General features: G+C 38.5%; 1 protein-coding gene and 1 non-coding gene across 4 annotated transcripts; one reads left to right on the top strand and one right to left on the bottom strand.

Annotated features, from left to right (window-relative positions):
- Positions 1-1485: 1485 nt before the first annotated feature.
- trnal-cag (transfer RNA leucine (anticodon CAG)) lies at positions 1486-1568 on the bottom strand. Its single transcript has one exon. It is a non-coding gene; the product is annotated as a tRNA-Leu (tRNA).
- A 2843-nt stretch (positions 1569-4411) lies between these two features.
- On the top strand, positions 4412-12954 carry atp6v1e1a (ATPase H+ transporting V1 subunit E1a). Of its 3 annotated transcripts, XM_030426608.1 has the most exons (10): positions 6014-6084; positions 6553-6678; positions 7176-7241; positions 7334-7443; positions 8197-8263; positions 8659-8748; positions 8850-8918; positions 9071-9165; positions 9287-9374; positions 12363-12954. In XM_030426608.1, the coding sequence occupies exons 2-10, from the start codon at positions 6646-6648 to the stop codon at positions 12423-12425; spliced, it is 681 nt and encodes a 226-aa protein (XP_030282468.1). In that variant the 5' UTR covers positions 6014-6084; positions 6553-6645; the 3' UTR covers positions 12426-12954. The 3 variants fall into 3 exon arrangements, with proteins under 3 accessions (XP_030282470.1, XP_030282468.1, XP_030282469.1); XM_030426609.1 differs by lacking the exon at positions 6014-6084 and having other exon boundaries at positions 6552-6678; positions 12292-12954; XM_030426610.1 differs by lacking the exons at positions 7176-7241; positions 7334-7443; positions 8197-8263; ... (3 more) ...; positions 9287-9374; positions 12363-12954 and adding exons at positions 4412-4539; positions 5428-5887 and having other exon boundaries at positions 6016-6084; positions 6553-6631.

Raw genomic sequence — 12954 nt, 5'->3', positions numbered from 1 at the left:
GCGAGGCCGACATCATTTGCAGTAACGATGCGGAGTTTGGGGCGAGTGACAACAGAAGTCGGACAACAAGTGAAATGGCAAGTATTTACACATTTTATCACACTGCTGCACACATTAAAACTTTACATAGACAAGTAATTTTACCTGTTGTGTTAAAATACATGACTGACATTTTGCTTTTTGTCGCGTTTGCTGACATTCACGTTACCGATGAATAAATGTTAGCTTTGCTAGCTTGAATTTGCCTCTTAGGCCCATTCACAGGACTAATTCTAGTGTTATTCATGTGATAAACACTCGTTTTCATCGCTTCAGATATACTTTAATAGTGTCCATTTAGTATTACATGTATCCCTTACACAATCAATCCCTTAAATTGTTTGTCAAGGGAAGTTCACTGTCAGGGTGGGGGAGGGGTGGTCCTAGTGGTATCAGTGTCCTGCGATTTTGAGCACTTCTGGGAAGCTGAAAACTTCATTCTGTTTTAATAAGATTATTCAAACTGTAAAGGCATTAACTTTCTAATTCATGATATTTCCCGCAACGTGGTGTAACGTTTGAGGCGGGTGCAAGGAGATGGTTGGAGAAGTTTTTCACCCTACTGTATTTATTTTCTTAATCATAGCGGGCATAGAGGGTGTTGTTTCCATTGTGTGAAGCACTTTGTGTTACGTTTGCTGTGTGAAAAGACTGAGTCAGTACTGCATATTGGCTCAGCGTCTACTGTAATGCTTGAATAAGTGTGAGTGCTAATGCGCACCTGTGCATGGGATTATTGTGCATATGTGTGCACATGCAATTTATGTATGGCCATTGCCATTTATATTTTTAGAACAAAAGTCACTATTTTTACTACCTGTCAACAGAAGACATTATCCTGTGACAATCCTGTCAGTGAGATCTAAAGCAACTCAAACAGCCTCTCCTATTGCATAGTCAAACCAGACCTTGTACATATCTCAAATAGCATGAAGTACAGTGATTTCAGACAGTGTCTCTGGCTCCATCATCACTGAGCATTCTCATTATTGCTCTATCATTTAACCAAGTCTCCAAAGAAGGTGCTGCTTAAGAAAATGGCATGTAAATAGGGGGTTTGTGCTTTTTAAAAAAAATACTTATTTAATTATTTATAAATAAAATATCTATATGTAATAATTTAAGGATGTACGTATTTATGGGAAAATTCAGGCAAAACATTTGATGTACCATGGGCAACATACTTCATCTTTATGTGTCTAATGAGCTACTCAAACAAAATATTAACTGAATAATCAAAATAATAGTAATCAGTGTTTGTAGCCCTTTACACCACATTATTGTGAAAATAAGCTGTTTAAATGATCATCCTCTTGTCCTCTTTCAGCACAACACTGCTACTGTGTTATAGATAATAATATAGAGTTGTACATTAGTAATATTACGACATTACGAGTGCAACTGCAAGACCTGATCCGATCAAAACTTCCGAAAAAAAAACATATTTGTCAGAAGTGGGATTCGAACCCACGCCTCCAGGGGAGACTGCGACCTGAACGCAGCGCCTTAGACCGCTCGGCCATCCTGACTTGTACAAGCTGTTATAACACACTATAATAAGAAAGTAACGACAGGTAAACGTTACGATTACCAGGTAAACGTTACATTACTTTGTGGGATAAAAGCGTACTTTAGTTCAGCGTTCATTATTAGTTTCATTATGCATCAATGCTCATCAGCTACAGCGGCTTTACTTTATACATGGCTCTCCTGCGCCATCTGCTGGTGTTTTGACGATAGTGGCACAGACATCCAGACGTTTCATTTGACTAGGAATAACAGCAGACTTTAAAATACTCTTTCTGACTCGACTCCCATGCTGGACAAGACCTAGAAATGTATAGGTTCATTATGACTGAATAAAAAAGAAAAGTTTGAGTCTTTTCTCATTCAGGTTGAAACTAATCAGTTGCCGCTTGCACCAAATCCCCTCACTGCAGTGCAGCTCAACATGGGCGGAGTCCAACATTTAGCCCCGCCCACTTTCTCATGCTACTTCTTCTTCTTCTACAGCTGCTTCTGAACTTGAATCGACTTGTGCGCCACCTGGTGTCGGAGGCCATGCAGTACATTCACATAAGCCAATACTGCATAAAATACCATGACCACTAACTACGAACACAGCGGCCTGAATATTTACTATACCACAACATTTGGAATGTAAATATATCCTCCATATAAAAAAAACACAGATACAGTTTTTAATTGACAGTAGCTGAATTTATACACATTACACAGAGAGAGAGATGAGACTTTTTAACTCTGTACTGGTATGTAACACCAGTAGTGAAGACAAATAATTTACTTGAAATTATTAGATAAAAAGTCATAATCAGGAGATAAAAACCAAACTTATGCGTTCAAAAACTCAAAGTTATGAAATAAGAAAGAAAAAACAATATAATTGACAAGATATATGTTACAATTATGAGATAAAAATTTAAATCATGAAAAAGAAACTTAAAGATAAACGTTTGTTTAAACTTTGTATTACTTTTATTCTCAGGATTGACTATATATCTCAGCATAATCATCTATATCAGCATGAGGTCTGGTAGCCAAGCGTAGTTCTTTTGGAAAACATGTTTCTTTTCATCTTTTTTATTTATTATATAATACATTAAAAAATGATTATTTGGGATTGTGAAATAGTGGTTGCAGGTTAAGTAATGACCCCAGAGATGTTTGCTCCCACCAGCTCCCACATAACTCGAAACCTGTGTGGCACTATCGAAGGGTAGATTAACAGTGACAAATGGTGGAGTGAAATTGACAAATGAAGATTGAAGATTGGCCTATTATTCTTATAAATACAGAAACACCTTTTTAATAGGCCTAAACATTTGAAAAGCATTGCTGAATGTTATTCCTTTTTCAAACTTTTCAGCTTTTGAAAGAATTGTCTTCTTTTTTCTTCCATTCCATAATTTTGTAACTGCATGTATTTGAATGTAACATTTGACTTATACCAGGGCAGTTTCCTCTTGAGAATGGTTACAGAGTGCGACATATAGACAAACTGGCATGCTGAAAGTGCTTTGTGCATTTCCTTATACCCTACCCAGTAAAGGGAAGACATCAGACAATGAAGGCATTAAACAGATAGATTTTACTCCACAAAGTCTTATAATCAAAACAAACAAGAACATTCTTGGTTTCATGAAAATATTGAACTCTTTATCAAGGCCACCAACAACAACTGTAACTCTTGGTGTTGATATGCTTTCATCCCTGTCTATCCCATATCCTGTTTTAACAATGCACCTTGTAACATAGTTTAATATCAGTGCATTTTTCTCACGAGAGTGGAGCCTGACTACACCAGATAAACAGACGAATGCCAAATGTGCTTGAGACTCCAGTGACTTTTACTTGATGTTTTACTAACAAAACAAGATTAACAAGTGAGACGATGAATGCAGCATTCATAGATGGCTTCGCCCCTGCTCCTCAAAACTAGCAAAAACTTGAATTTGCCTGTCATCAAGCACCGTGTGTTCGGGGCAACTCTACTACTCACTACTACAGACTCAACATCAAGCATTCTTACAGTATTTAGAAATTCCCAACTGACTGATATATATTTTAAACAGGGACACCTCTGACTACAGGCTTTCCTCGCCCCCAAAAAACATTTTTTAAGTACAATTTTTGAGAATTCGAAAGTGAGTCTCATATTTTTACATTGTGCACTTGTAGTTTTGGTTTAGTTTAGCCTAAACAGACAATATAAACAAAGTGACAATAAGAGAAAACACAATTTCATACTGGTTTAATTTGTTTATATGTGGCGGACCCTGCAACCTTTCAAGCTTCAAACTGTGTTCTGGGGACCTTATTTTCCTCTGAGATCAGCTTGTTTACTCAGTTATGGAGAAAATACGTTTATATTATTAACTCATTAATATTGTAAATATTCAAATTCTGACTTTGATTGTTTTCTCCAAGAGTTTCTGGGCGAGTCATATCAACATAAACATGCGAGACTTTGACTTTCTCATTCTCTAAAATGATACAACAGTAATGCTTGATTTAATTAAAAATAAAAAAAAAATTTTTGCTAGTGTGTATTAAGAGTTGACCTAACACAAGTCAGTCAGTCATAGTTATAGATAATGAACCATTTTGTTTTTACAGCACCTTCAGTATCAGACCTGAAATCATTTCAAGCTACAATGTGGGACTGTAACTCTGTAATCTCTCTAAACTGATGCCATAACAATGCTAGTTGTCCTGAGCTCAAATCTATCAGTCATTGTAGTATTCATCTGTGTGAATGTGTTTTTATGTTATGTTTGACTTCATGCAACAAGCACTACGTTTCCCATCAGGCAACATGTTACATGATGGTGGTTCTCCTCGCAGAGGGAGCTGGGTCAGCTGCAGGAGGTGAACGGCCTGCAGAGGAAGAGAGCCGCCGAGGTCCTCAACCTGCTGCTGCTGCGTGACGTCAGCCACATCGCCGCCATCATCGGCACGAGCGCCGCCAAGCCCGCCGCGGTGAGGACGAGCACGTGCAAGCTTTCACGTCATCATTCACACTCACACCTTAAAGCTCCTCCTCCTTCAGTCCTCAGAGACATTGTCACTGCAAAAGGGTTCATTATCTGGTATAACAAATAGTACAAATAGACAAATGTACTTGTTGTAAGTCACTTTGGACAAAAGCATCTGCTTAATGTCCTAAATGTAAATGTATAATATCCTGTTCCACCGAAAACACAGGTAACAAAATAAAGTATACAATAAAGATTTATCACATTCAACTTTTTTAGTCATTGCTCAGCGTCCAAATGCTGAATAAACAAAATGTGCAGTTATATGTGATGGCAGCTGAACAAAAAATACAAATACATTTTTTTTCTTTTTTAAGCCGCTTTATCAGGTCACTCTACCCTGTTACAGGTTCCAATTGTGTCTTAAGCATCTTACAAGATTAAACCTTGAAATTACATTTTGTTGTTCTGTTTCAGTTGTTTATTTTATTTCTCAAAGTTTTACCTTCAGATGTGTCCTTTGTTATCACTGCCTCTTTAAATACATTGACTTTTTGTAGACATTTTCTTTGACTTTTGTATACAACACAGATACTCCTACACACTGTCTGAAATTCAAAAGCACCCCCCAAAATAAAAACATCTTACTTACCATCTCATAATGTCTTCAACTTAAACATTTTTTTGGAAATGTATTATATTGCATATTACTAGTTACCTTGACTTTAAAGTAACATGTTACATTACAACATAACTGTCAACATGGAGTAATAAATTACTTACTACATTACTCTTTAGATAGAAGCTAGCTGTCTAGCTTTATATGGACAGACATTAACATTTTCAGTTGTATTCATGTCTGTGTGTGTTTTCGTTTTTTTTATCATTTCAGAATGGCACTCAAAAAGCTGTTGGGAACAAGAATGGATAATCAGTACTTCAGGCCACCACCAATTAAAATAAAGATAATAGAAATCATGGATTCCCCCAGAGTGATCACATGGGACTTTTCCCAAACTAACGTTCGCCTGGCTGTCACCAAAAACAACAAGGTGGCGGTCATCACAGATGGCACAACATGCAAAAAAATAACAATTTTTGAACAATTCGGGAATAAAATTAAGAGTGGCACTTCAAACTTTATGAGAGGCCACAGACTCAGGGGACGCCAACCCCCGTACTTCCTGAATATAACAGGAAGTACATCGTTTTTTCAAACTAGTGATATGAACATCACAGAGGACGTATGCCAAGAGGCAGAGGCCCAGCTACACCCCCGGTCACATGACACTCCCCTGAGTGAGTGTTGTACGAGACAGGGCCTGTTCACTACAGAGGGCCAGGTGGTGGAGGCAAGTTTTTTTCATGGCTTCTAGTATTAAGTTGATAAAGTGGCAGTGAGCATCCATAATACTTTGGCAGGCAGCTTGAAATATAATTATAAAACATGTGAAATTGAATCGTCTATCTTGTCATTCAGGTGTCAAAAGTGATAAAAGTGGCTAAAGAGAAGGACTTCATTCCGTTAAAAAAAATTACCCTACAGCAGGTAAGCTGTAAAGACATATGTATGGTTCATGGGCATGTAGAGATGGGAAGAGGAAGAGGAGATGGGGAAAAGAAAGGGGCAGAGGGACTAAAGTCCAAATCCAAGAACGTCTCTGTTCTCTTGCCATCGGTGTGACCATCACTGGTGTTTGTGTTTGTCTCCTCTGTGTGCAGCAGCAGGCCAAGATCAAGTCTCTGACTTGTTTTTGAATTGTAGATATTTCAAGATAAAAGTTTGTGACTTCTTCTCTCTGATTTTTGATGCATTGCAGTGTTTGATACAGCCCTGGATCATCATTTTAGAGGGACTTTTTAATTTATAGACACATGTTTTATCCTTCCTGTGCCCACAGTCCTATTAACGATCCAGCTTGCTTTAGGTCAACACCTTATTTTGAAAACCGGACCTACTGGATACGTTATTTTATTTTGAAAGTCATGACCGGATTGTGTGTTGTGTCGTGAAAAGGTGACTGTTTCGGCCAAAGTGGGCTCCACCAACGGAGGAGAAGACTGACCGTTCACAGACTTTGAAATTAAGAAAACACATTGAACAGCAGACATGGCGCTCACCGACGCTGACGTACAGAAACAGGTAAGGTAGACGGTGTTTGTCTCGCAGTTAACTTTAGCATGTAACCAGGTTTGTCCCAGTGAGGTGACGTTAGCCAGTGTTAAACATTAGAAATATTAACGCGAGCTAACGGGCTAAAACCTCAACTACAGCAGCACGTGAACTCACTGGCAGCTGTTTAATCATTGTTACTACGCACCAACTGTCAATTTATGAAGTTTTTATTAACCTCGTCAATTATAGTTGACCCTGATTTGTTGTTTGACACGTTCGCAGCTGAAGTTGAAATAGTGTGTTGATAATGGGTACAAGTTAGTCAGATACAAACTCTTAGGTGTAACTTTAAACGAGATAATTTAATGTCTCTCTATATAAGTCTGTTTTAGTAAGAAAATCCGTTATGACTGGTGAATTGGTTTGTACTTACCACATGTAGAAAATTGACACAACGTTACCCATTAAGCTTGAACATTGTGAGACATCTGTCTCATGACCAAACTGTTTGTCTTTTGTGGCAGATCAAGCACATGATGGCCTTCATTGAGCAAGAGGCCAGAGAGAAAGTTGAGGAGATTGATGCTAAGGTAATTGACGTCTGTCTGCCCGTCAGTCAGTCTTGTGGTTGTGCTGCAGTGAGCAATGACTGGGCTTTGTTGTCATACCCATGTGTTGACAGGCGGAGGAAGAGTTCAACATTGAGAAAGGCCGCCTGGTGCAGACTCAGCGGGTGAAAATCATGGAGTATTACGAGAAGAAGGAGAAACAGATTGAACAACATAAGAAAATGTGAGTTGTTGGTTTATTGCAGACAGTCTTGCATTGTATGAGAGATTTGGCTGGTCTTCGGATGGATTTATAGGCAAGTGCGTGGACTAACATACAACAAATTTGATCAGTTCTCACTCGATACTTTTGCTTTTTCTCTCACACTAAATCATCCGGTCACTTAGTTGCTCTGTTGCTTTGTTTTCCTGAGTGTTTCTAACTTCTTTCTGTGTCCTTATTACAGATGAGTGTAGATCAATATTTGTAACTACTCCAACTTTCTGGGGGCTGAACTCTACATGGGCGTTTAGAAATCCTGTTGTGTTGGCAAAGGCGACATAAAACCCAAGTAGAGCCCAAACAATACTAGACTTCTGGGGGGGTCACAAATTCCTCTATTGATATATCAGCCATCAGTGATGTCTGAAATATGGTTATCAAACACAAAAAGTTATGTAATTGAGGCAGAATATTTTATAGTTATAATAAACAATAAACATCATTGTCTAAAATGATGACATTGCATTGAAACAGTGGACTTCACTGGGAATTTGATAATTTGAAATTACTTACAAGCATTATCATCCAGAAAAAGTTTCCAAATCAGTGCATATTAGACAACATACTCACCAAAACCAACATGCCTTTGATAAGGCTGATATTGGCCATATATCTGTCGGGCTCTATCTGTGAGGAGTGGGTGTCAGACAGAGCAGCTTGCATGTTAATGTTTGCAGCGAATTTACTCGTTGACTTTTCCTTCCATTCTCTCAGTCAGATGTCCAACCTGATGAACCAAGCCAGACTGAAGGTGCTGAAGGCCCGAGACGACATGATCATGGTCAGAGATTTGCTCACACAAATGTACATATTCCATTCATGTTACAAACTGACACAGGTGTTCTGCTTTTAGATTTGTTCTATGTATTGATAGATACATAGAATGTGTCTTATCTATAACTACAGTTAAGTTGCATTCATTTGTGTGCTTAATTGTTGTCCTTTTTATCCCTGGATTAAAATTCTTACATTGTTCTGTCCGGTTCCACCACCCCCATAATTAACTGTCACCACAGAAAAGCCATAAATAGTACACACTGTATTTAAGAATGTTTCCACAGTATGGAACGACTCTCCACAGTACAGTCTGTGAGTATTAAGTTTACTCTCATGCAATCTAAATGAATCAGTGAATCCACTGGCCTTTTCTTTTTTTTGTTTGTGGTCTTGCCTCAGGATTTGTTGAGTGAGGCTCGTCAAAGGCTTGGAGAAATTGCCAAGGACCCTGCAAGGTACTCCACCCTCTTGGAGGGCCTGGTGCTTCAGGTAATAACTCCAAATGCTCTCACTGAAAGACACAGCTAAATCAAAAATTGATTGGGTTAGTTAGTTCTCTGTTTTCTAAATTGGTGCTTTTGACTCCTCAGGGATTCTATCGACTATTGGAACCTAAAGTTACCATTCGCTGCCGACAGCAGGATGTAGAAATGGTTCAGGTAAGGTTGAGCTGACTACGGTGCTCTATGTTGTGATTAATGTAAGAAGTCGTTTAGGTTGGCACAGTTAATAAAAAGAGCCTGTGCATCTCATTTTGCCTTCTTGATAGTTGGAAGTTTTGTGTTGTATAAGTGTTTTTATTGCTTAACAGGCAGCTGTTAACAAGACCATTCCCATCTATAAAGAGGCGGTAAAGAGCAACATAGTTGTCAGAATTGATCAGGAACGTTTTCTTCCAACAGAGATGTAAGTAGTTTTGCTGTACTTTAGAATCAACTCTTACTTTACTGATTTTAAATATATTGTCAGATTACTCATGTTTATATTGGTTTTCTTAAGTTTGCAGTGTCTCCTCTTTCTTTAACAGCTGTGGAGGAGTTGAGGTATATAATGATAATGGGAAGATCAAGGTTTCCAACACTTTGGAGAGCAGGATAGAACTAATCGCACAACAGGTAGAGTAACTTTGATAACAATCTCCTCTACAAGGCATGTGTGTGTGTGTGTGTGTGTGTGTGTGCGCGCGCACGCGCGCGCCTGTGTGTAATGTGAGTGGAAAACAGAATTTCCCAATTTGGGATTATAATAGTATATAATATTTAAAAAAAAAAATTCAAATTTAACTCAAAATGCAAATCATTATTTATGAGCTTTACACCACACTAGTGTAGTTTGTGCTGTTTGCCTGTGGAGGGCAGCACAGGCCACTGAGTTCTCCTGTGAAGCTCATTACCTCAGGGATGGAGAGTTGAAAATAAAAAAAGATTTCATGTTATTCAAGCAGGACTTTCACCCTAGCCACAAGTCTACCATACTATAAGCGTAGGTGTTAATTACTGAGTACATTTTTTAAAATGTGTAAACGCTGATTTTTGTTTTTACTGAGATGGATTGTGGCTTCAGATAAGGCAGGAATATGTGTGGTTTATTAATTACAGTTATGAATGTTTATCTTTTGTAAGTAATGAAACTTCATTCATTCATATCTTGTGTTAAGAGTACCTGCTCTTGACACAGATACCTGAAGAATTTCTGCTTCCTTCATACAACTAGATGTAGGCAAGAGCAATCTACAAAAAGTAATTTTTATTATTTAATAAACCTTACATGTGCACTATGCAAAGATGAAACCTTAGTCAAAATGCACATTAGAAACTTAAACAGTTGTAATTTTTTGCAAACAAGAAGCTTTTACCTGTCTTTGAGCTTAGTGTTTCTTGCATCATCCAAGGAGATTGTAAGAAAATTCAGGTAACAAGAGGAGAGACCTGCTTTGCTCTTACAAAAAAGTTGAGCACAGACCCTTTATACATAAAGGATATAAAGTGAGGGAACACATGATCCAAGAAAACTTGGATAAGAAATGTAACGGCCATATTTGCAACAAGTCCAATGAGAATGTAAGTGACGAAATTGTTTGTATTTTATACTTCTATTAACACATCTCCCACTTGTAGCAACATGTTTAAATCTGAAAAACATCTTTTTATCGGTATGTTCATTTGCCTTTTAGAAAATCGTCTAGTATTATTACATATATTATTTGTTACGGTGCCAATTTTTAAGATACAGACACAATTTTGGGTTAAACTTTCAAAAATGAACGATTTCAGCAAAATGTGAAGAAAAGGCAGTGTTCATGTTATGTGAAAGATGTCTATGTAGTTTGTTGCAGTGATGTCTACTGCAGTTATCAAGCTAACAGCTAGCTGCAGCCATTCTGTCTCATAATACCACTTTATCAAAAAGCGATGGCTGGATAGCCCACTATAGATTCAGATAGAAGTTGTACATATTAGTTTTATAAGACCAGCAAATTCACTACCTTTCACAACTGCTTGCCTTCGTGTGGGATAGATTAACAAAATAAACTCACAAAATATCAAGAAAGGCTATACACTTTGGCTGTTCTTCACCCTGTATTCAACGTCTGTCTTTTACCGCCCTAGGAAAAGCTTAATTGTGTTGTTAACCCATTGTAAAAACTAATTTCATTCAAACTCAACTAAAGGAAAATGAAAACCCACCCAAACCATGGTAACCCCCTGGGATCCAAGGTCACCGTCCAGGCAACCTCTAGTCAGATAATAGGGCTTCTAGCTCCACGGCTTACTGAGCTTGCTTTTATCAACTAATGGTAGCTAGTAGGGCTGCACGATTCTGGAAAAAATGTGAATCACGATTTTTTTGCTTAGAATTGAGATCACGATTCTCTGGCACGATTTTTTCACAATATGTTTATTGCACTGATGAGTAAAAAAACATTGTAGTATGGCAGAGGCATAAAGCAATGTTTTTTTTTGTTTTGTTCAAGTTCTATCATTGGATGAGAAATGATTTTTACAAAAGAAAAAAAAAAAATAATTTGTCTCCAAGATGAGAGGGAATCCTTTAATCCCTCATGTTGTACAGTGTTTATTGGGGCCGTATCTTTGGCTAGGTGATATGTGATAGCTGCTTTGATCGGCTTTCTAAAACGGAGGCGTAATATTCATCGAGTAAATATGTGACGTGACATGAAGCCCGAAGTTGGGCTGGGAACAGTTGACAACAAATTTGTCTTCAAAATAAGAGCTTTACATTGCACCCCATTGTAGTTTAGAACTGGGTTCTTAGCGGGGGGCTTTTACTTTGAAAGTAGCGACCGTTTCTAGCTTGCGCTACAACAACAAGCTAACACAACGAAACCGCTAGAGATCCAGGAGAAGCTAGCATCTCCCGGATCTCAGCGGCTGTCCAGTTGCTCAACTAGCAGGCGAGGTGGAAATAAGTGTACCCTCTGAGGCGGCAAATCGGCGGACCCAAACAGACTCTCAATTTGCCGCCCTCTGTCTAAAACCGTGGACCTAGCTGCCCAAAAGACTGGCAGATTGGCGGCTTGCTGCCCTGTCTAAAAACGGCCTCTCACTCACTCCTTCCAAACACTTAATTGAGGCGGGCTTCCTCCGCTGAATCCCGTGTTGTAAAGATGCTTTACCACAGGTTGAGGGAGGAAGCAGCGGCAGTGCTGCGTTTGGGGGCGCTTCGAAAAATCCGGAAGGAAAATAGGAGCATTTGTTTGTGATTCAGCTCAAGATATAAAATGCTCCAGAATCGCTATGTGTAGAAATAAGATCACGTGTATGTGTGAATCGAGATCGCGATTTTTTAGCAATTTTTTGTGCAGCCCTAGTAGCTAGCTACAGCTAAGGATAGCTAGCAGAGAGCAGCAGTTCTCGCTTACTCTGGTGACACATTTACAGCTACCTTTGAATTGTGGCCATATCTTACAAGTTACACCATTGACCACCTCCCTTCACATCCACAAAAGAAGGAAGAAAGAAAACACTGACTCATCTTTGTTTGTTTCCTCTCTACTTTACTTTATTTCAGTAATTTATCATCCAGCTCTCCTCTCAGTTTCTTGTGTGTACTTAAATGAATCCTGACTTCACACCTGACAGATGATGCCGGAGATCAGAGTGAACTTGTTTGGAGCCAACCCCAACCGCAAGTTCATGGATTAATGGTGGACTAACAGGCTTTACAAGGTGATCGCAGACCATCTTCATAGTATGCAAGAGTCTGTATAAACACACTTGCCAATCATCAAGGGTCAATGACATCCCTGATCTGCTTAAGGGGATTCTACGAAAGTTTTCATATATCTTTTTGTTTTTGTACTAATGGAAAGAATAATTGCACCATGTAAAAGTGCCATTTTGTTTGACCCCTTCAGGGGAAGTCTAAAGGACTGCTTTAAATTGCCATTTCAGTGCAAATATACCTTCCTTCATGTGTTTGGGAAATCTGTTGCTCTGTTACCTCATTATAGTATTCAAAGCAACATGTTTAGGTCACCAAAGATACACACATTGACCTACGTAGTCTACACTTTTAGTAGTCTACAGTCTTAAATGATGTTTAAAATTTTTTTTAACAGTTTGACTGTGTGCTTGTGCAGACAGTCGTTGTTGTTGTTGTTGGACTTTTGCCATTTTTCTGAAGCACTTTACAGACAACAACCAAAGAAATAAAAGCGCGTGACACAGAAAA

This window comes from Sparus aurata, chromosome 8 (genome assembly GCF_900880675.1).
Source record: "Sparus aurata chromosome 8, fSpaAur1.1, whole genome shotgun sequence".
NCBI lineage: Eukaryota > Metazoa > Chordata > Actinopteri > Spariformes > Sparidae > Sparus > Sparus aurata.
Note: the sequence above shows the minus strand (reverse complement) of the source record. Positions and strands in the feature narration are given on the sequence as shown.

Bases quoted from the DNA above. Each gene is read 5' to 3' on its own strand.
- atp6v1e1a (XM_030426608.1), top strand. From the start codon at position 6,646: ATGGCGCTCACCGACGCTGACGTACAGAAACAG. The intron at 8,919-9,070 runs GTAAGGTTGAGC...ATTGCTTAACAG, and splicing joins AGGATGTAGAAATGGTTCAG to GCAGCTGTTAACAAGACCAT. The intron at 9,375-12,362 runs GTAGAGTAACTT...CACACCTGACAG, and splicing joins TAGAACTAATCGCACAACAG to ATGATGCCGGAGATCAGAGT.